Genomic DNA, 7,353 nt, shown 5'->3' on the forward strand with positions numbered 1-7,353 from the left:
TCTTTGTCGATCTTTCGCATATTTCGTCTCGAAAATGCAATTTCGCGAAGATACGACAAAGTTGGACATTTCATATCTTTGTGTTTTCACATTTTTGCATTTTGTTGTTGAAACAAAAAAAAAACAAAAAAACAAAGCAAACCCCGAATTTTCTTAAATCAGCCACCATTCTAAAATATTTAGTCACAGTTTAAATATAGGTAAAGGGTACACACGGGTTATAAATAAGAAAGTCACAGATCACTATTTCAAGTGCAGTGAGATATCATACATACGACAGACCAGTGGTGACATTTCAAATTCTGGAATTCTCGGGTTTATCTCTTCAAAGATTCAAAATTAATTTCAACTTCATGAATTCACGATTTCAACATACAGAATAAAAGAATTCACGATTTCAACATAATGAATTCACCAATTTAGTTTCATGAATTCACAATTTTAGCTACACGACTTCACGATTTCAACTTCACGACATCACCACTTGAACTTCACTTTAACATCGTTAATTCACGATTTTAACTTTGTGAACTTCGCTTTTCATCTGACCAATAAATTTTGTATTTAAAAGAGACAAAAAACACCACATTACATTTTTTGGATAGTTTTTCTTCAATGTTGCAGTAAAATTCAATACATGAATTCATGAAGTTGAATCATGCATTTGAAATCGTGAATTCATAAATTTGAGATCGTGAATTCGTGAAGTTGAAATAATAAATTCATTAAGTTGAAAGCGTGAATTCGTGAATTCCGTGCGTTGAAAACTTATATCGGAAATTCATGAAGTTGAAATGTCCCCACCGGTCTTTTGTAGATACATGCACGTTTGATTTATACATACTTCAAATTATATGGTTCCCTTATAGAATTTGAACAGAAAGTTTGAATATCTTACTATTTAAGTAAGTGCATGAGAATGTGTTAGTTTGTTATTTTATGTCGACAATAATGATCAGGAAATAACTCGTGTTCCAGAACGAAATGAGTTATGTTATCTCCCTCACGTGCATTTTAATTGTGGGTATCACTTTAAGTGAGGCAGCGGTAAGAACATTTTTGATTGATTGATTAATTTATGTTTGTACATTTTTTGTTGTAAAATCAAAATAATCATGTTTATATAGACTTTTTCGTAATATTTTTCCATACCTCTATTTCATTTTACCGGTTACACATGTAATTAAAACGTCTATTTAACAGTTATGATTAAATGAAAAATGCAGTGTTTTCAAATACCTACAAAATTGTTCAAAGTATCATCAACATACTGTCTTAAAGATTTCGGTAGTGTTTTAAAGTACTTGTCTCCATTTTCTTTTTTTATACTACTTGACACACAAAAAATATGTGCATGGTAACCTTAGCTATATTCCGGTATCCGGAATATGTACCACGTGTTCCACCTCGTATTTTATAATCTGAATCGCATCGGTATGACCAATAATGAAAGAAATATTTTTTTCAAATATATATTAACATGATTTTATACGAGAGTTTACGCTACTTACCGATTTTTTTATATACATTTTTCATTTTTTTATGGACTATGTTAATCATATTTAATTATCTTTCTACCACAGACTTTCAGTGTGTGAAAGAGAGATAAAAAAAAAGACTGAAAAGTACAATTATTTCATCTTGGTCAATATATAGAATGCCTAAAAAGTTGTTTTTTTTCATGTTCATGTCGTATAGTTATTGTTGCTTTTTTTTCATGTTCATGCCATATAGTTATTGGGGATTCTTTTCATGTTCATGATGTACAATTATACTAAACATTGTTTCATTGTGTCTTCATCATGGTTATATTTGTCACACGGGGATAGCCTGTGTTTCACCTTACATAATATTTACCTACATTTTATTTTTCTATAGACAGTACAGAAAGACAGCGAGTGCGGCAAGACGGTTGGATGTTTTCACGATTGTTCGGGCGTCACGTGTAGTTTTCTTCTCACGTGGATAGAAAAGGGAAGTGACATAGAGCTGACGCTAACATGCGCGAGAAGCGAAACAGATCCTTACTGTGCCATAGGTCTTTCAGATGACACGGAAATGGTAACTTAAAATAGCATAACTCTTGAAGTCAATTGAAAGACATTTTACTAAGGATATTGTAACTTTTTTCAAGTAGGAAACTTTGTACACGAAGTATTTCCAGACAAAAGGTGAACCTACAAAGTCTCAACGAGAGTTATACACTGTTGTTAGAACTTAAAATCCTTATTACTTGAATGGTCCATAATCATGAATAATGAATATTATATTATTATAGCTAAGTAACCGTGAATGTAACAAAGCGTGATATTTCGGTTACTGAAAGACTTTTAAACATATGAATCCAACATGACTGCTATTTCTAATGTGTATTTTTCCAGCATAAAGATTCGGTTTCCTCGTCGAAAAATCTGATCATGATGAATATATTTTATATGATTTATATATATATAAATAAATTTTAGAAATACAGCATAGCAGTTCAAATAATTGATAATGGATTATTCCTTACTGTCAAATTTTAGAAACACTATTCCAAAATAATGTTATGTTATGGCTTTAACACGTGTTTTGAAAATAAATATACATGTATTGCTATTTAATGTAACTGAAATCTTGCCAAGTGGTTAAAACATAGGACTATAGTCATCTCAGAATTTACACGTGGACAAGCTCGTTGTTTCTTTGAGCAAGAAAGTTTACGTAGCATATATATGTTTTGTATTGGTTGCTTACAGAAAATCTTTCGTGTGTGTCTTTAGGCTTATATTGTAACTTCTTACACAATCAGATTAAAATGAATTCTGTATAAACTAATACAGGGCGATGACAGTGTGTTTGAATGTCTCTCCACTAGTGGAACGTCTAATATCTACGTCTCTTACAATTCGGACGACAAAAATAACAAACGACTAGATCAGGTATATTTTTAAATAATTTTTCGTCTTGCTGTGATGTATAAAATCTGATGACACCGTGCCTGATGAGGGAAGTTATCAAAACAAAAGTAAGATTTATAATCTACCCATGACCTATGGCTGTTATATTTAAATAAAATTAAACTCTTCTAAACATTTGATATACTTTCGAAACGAAAACATAGTGTTATGAAATCCCATTCTTATATCGAAATCTAATGAAAGCCGTTTCCTTTTAATCAATATAAACAGAACCAGTACGGATTGTCTGCTATCAATACATCATATAGTAATGGGCAGTTGAAATGTTCGTTTTTGAGACGTAAAACCTTCAATACGGTAACAGGCCGCAAGAAACGTGATGCTCCCAGTGCGAGTAACTTCTTCGACATGGACACAGACTGGTATTTACTGTATGCTTCATGGAACAAACACTGGAGGTAAACAATGTATTAACTACACGTAGTTGACTGTATAATTAAAGCATACATTCACAAACGTTTTCAAAGTGTTGAGTGGCGGAGGCTGGTTAAAGTAGTGCTGGATATCGGCGTTTTTCGAAAGTTTTGAAATTCTGTTGTAAGTTGTGATCATTTAAAAAAAGGTCCCAATACAGGCTTAAGCTTTCAGAGAGGTTTTGTAAACACAGTTGACAAACCTCTCCTTTAGAAGTCTTGTCTCGCGGCGGCCGACGGACATAAATACCACGGCCATAAATTAACAGAGTGGAATTTTCAGGACTGTAGAAGTGCAACTATAGTGTACAGTTTGTTTATTGGCATGTCTTGTATTCCACACTTCCGTTCCTTTCTCGTTCCTGTATATCTCATTCAAATTGCAACAAAAGGATATAGGGTTTGACCAATTAATGCATTTTTATGATACACGTATATCTAAAGAATTATTTTTAATTATTTTTATAAAATAAAAAAACGGTAAAAGTTTGTTGTTTCCATTATGTTATGAAGAGTTTCTGTTATTTAACACTCATGAATATAGTACGTAAACAGAATAAAATTTCCAGGAAAAAAATTATGACGCTAAAAATTTTAGGTAGGATTTTAACTGTTTAGCATGTTACACTTGCTTTTGAGGAAATATATCAGCATACTTCTTTAAGACAGGAACTTTGACGTCATTCGTTTTCAATAAAAGGCAGTAAATACAAAACGAATATAGCTTTATACAATAAGGAAAATTACACATAAGTTAACGTAACTTGGCTGTGATAGATACAATTACAATGTACTTGCTTTAACAAAAGGTCGTCTGCGTCAAGAGAACAAAATAATGCTGACAATAGCTAGTATATGCTGACTCACACTGACAAACGCTGTCAACGGCTAGTACACACTAACGTTATGGAACGCCTTTGTCAAACGCCAGCAAACGCTGGCAAAACGTACATAGCTTGTACCATGAATACAGCTTTAGGTAATTACCACTGCTCTATGTTTAATCAATCCTCAGTTATTAAGGTTGGATGATACTGTAAGCACAAGTGACTTTAGTCAAAATGGTGCAGGGTTTAATGTTTATTAATTTAACTTAATTTATGTTTGAAGAGTTAATAATTATGATATACGAAACATGTTTTTACTTTGCAGGAGCTATCGGCTATCACACGTCACCACCGCTTGTATCCACGGCAAAAGCAGATTTTCAAAGCATAGTCGACATCAGCGCTACCGCTATAAAACGACCACTTGTTAAAGCCCATGGTAACATATAAATCAATATAGAATAAGAAATTTATATAAATAAAATATCTACAATAAATATTCTTTAATTGGCGTCCGCGCCGAAGCGCGACGCCCTTTATGGAATGAAATCAGATTTTGTTAAAGGGCAATTGCAACTTCTCGGGCCTTTTCGTCTGTCATAATAGACGATCATTCCGATTTTTATGAGGGTGTTTGATTATCAAAAACGAAATTTCGCGATATGTACAATGAATAGCGAACTAGAGAAGTTCGCAATGCAAACATATTCAAATGATTTATCTTATCGGTCAATTAATCGCGCTCGTCGTTGTTTGTTTTATTAATCTTGTGGGTTATTATGTATGTTACTGCTGTACCTATAAATAGAATGATGACCTTAACATTGTGAAAGTCCGAAAATCTATTTATAGAAGAAGTTTTAGTTTAACGAAACGGTCATTCGTGTCGCGTTATGGTAATAAATAACGAACTGGAGAATTTTGCAGGAAATGAAATGCAAACATATTCAAACAATTAATTGCACTCTTTATAAATCTACAGAAAAAATTAAGTAGGCCATTTTTACGAATTGTTATATCATAGAAATATCATTTTGAAATTGTCTCTTCCGTAGGTCTCTCCGGTTTTTTTTTACGGCCCTGATTGCACTTATGACATTTTTACCGTGAATATTTAAATAGACCTAGTTCATAACTTTAAATGTCGTTTTATTTTGAGGTATTGCGACAGTTAACATGTGTAGCAGAAGTATACTATAGTTCAAGTCTCTTTAGCTAACACTGTTTGAAGCAATCGATTTTATGGTAGTTTGAGTGGAATGTTCACTTGCCAAATATTGTGACATTTTAACAAGAGAAACTTTCGTCTGCAATTTTAACACGAGTTGTTTTGGGTTTATTGATAGGGATGTAAACACACTGGTTTTTTTTTAAGTAATTCATTAAAATAGTAGATTGACCTCCCAATAAATAAATGAACAGACTTTGTTCATTTCGACTACTATTTTGTATGTTCCAAAGAAAATACCATATGAGCTTGAAATTCTATCAAATAACCAATATAAATGATAATATCCAAAAATACCCCCCATACAATATAAATAAACTAATACCATATAGGGGGTATATTTTGGATATTAAAGACCTGTATTTTTGGGATATTATCGTTAATATTGATATAATTTCAATTTCCTGTGAAAAAAAAAAGCATTTAATATTCTAATCTCTAGCATGCCTACCAAAGTTCATGATGAACAATGTCTTTTGTCTGCCCATTCATAAATGATATACAATTCTGGTAAAAACCAATAAACCATTGAAAAGTATAATTATATAAGAATATCTGGTCATCAGATGTCTACTTGTTCATCTTCACTCGCTGCATTTCTTGCTTGGACGCCCTTTGATGCTTTGCATCAATGCTTTTCTTGTATACATTTATAACGCAAGAAATTTAACCACACAGGGTCTTTATATGTATGCGTTTTTGAGCGTGTGCGTCTGGAGGTGGCTTGCACCAGATCAAGACTTCCGAAAATAGTAAGTTTAACATGACATTTAACTTTTTCATTATTATGTTTCTACAACAAGCATCGGTGTGAGGACGACTACTACGTTTCCTGCAGTTGCTTTCAACGAGTTTTCCTTTAATATTTTAAACATTTCACAACGTCAAAATGTTTTCTTAAGAAACATTTTTTTATGGAACAGAAAATACAAAAAAGCTAAAATGGTGCAACTTATGAAGAAAATAAGCAAGATAACTTCTAAAATATACAAAATAAATACAAGTTATGAATTTTTTTGAAACCTCGCTGTATAAAGTTATTTTTGAAAAAAAAACATGGATTTGTAGACGAATTTTTCGTGGAAATAAAAAACGAATTAAGTACATGTAGTATTCACTATCGCCTGCATACTGTAACACAACATCAATGATGTGATATTTTTGATAGATATGGTGCTTACAACGCTATAAACCACCGTACTTCCCGCTAACAATCAAACTCAAAGGCAAATTTATAAACAATCAAAACTGTAGCGCATGGGCATGTAATTTTGGCGTTAATTTATAAAGGTGCTTCAATAAAATATATATACATGTACTACTAAGATAGTCAGACCTAGGTGGTGCTGTTCTTTGTAGTGGCAGAGTGTGCACTTTTTTACAGGTAGTAATGGTGCCGTTTTTTTTCTCTGTACTAGCTTCGTTGGATTTAATTTCGTATTAATAATCTCCAACTTCTATATGATAATCATTTAGTTGGTAATTTATAGCACACACTGACAAAGTACATTCTTTCCCGGTTTATTATTAATATTCCTTTTATTTGAAAACACACATGAAGTTCCATCAAATAGTAACTTATTAGCCTATACATCCAAAATACACTGCAAAAAACTGCAGCACCATTGAATTAAATTATTTGCTGTGTGGGTAGGTCTGAACATTTTTGGTATCTATTATCATTGAAATAAGAATAACTAAATAGCAAAGTTATATTAATATAACCGATGAAAATACAATCTTAAAACAAGAAATCAATAATTAATACAATTCAACAAATGCATCACGTGATTAATTGTGTCATAATTGATAACAGAAAATCAATAAATGGATAAACAACCTTCAACATGAATATTCTAGATAAAAAAATGAATTTTAATCCTCTTGTACAGACATGACGTAATCATCATGCTGGACTAAATTAT

General features: G+C 32.0%; 1 protein-coding gene across 1 annotated transcript; it reads left to right on the forward strand.

Annotated features, from left to right (window-relative positions):
- The first annotated feature begins 889 nt into the window (after positions 1 to 889).
- LOC132727228 (putative ferric-chelate reductase 1 homolog) lies at positions 890 to 5,474 on the forward strand. Its single transcript, XM_060712646.1, has 5 exons — positions 890 to 1,047; positions 1,879 to 2,061; positions 2,823 to 2,921; positions 3,171 to 3,358; positions 4,526 to 5,474. Exons 1-5 carry the CDS (start codon positions 985 to 987, stop codon positions 4,629 to 4,631), a joined length of 639 nt encoding a protein of 212 aa, XP_060568629.1. The 5' UTR covers positions 890 to 984; the 3' UTR covers positions 4,632 to 5,474.
- Positions 5,475 to 7,353: the final 1,879 nt, after the last annotated feature.

This window comes from Ruditapes philippinarum, unplaced genomic scaffold, assembly GCF_026571515.1.
Source record: "Ruditapes philippinarum isolate M1 unplaced genomic scaffold, ASM2657151v2 ctg13892_1_1_1_1, whole genome shotgun sequence".
Classification (NCBI taxonomy): Eukaryota; Metazoa; Mollusca; class Bivalvia; order Venerida; family Veneridae; genus Ruditapes; species Ruditapes philippinarum.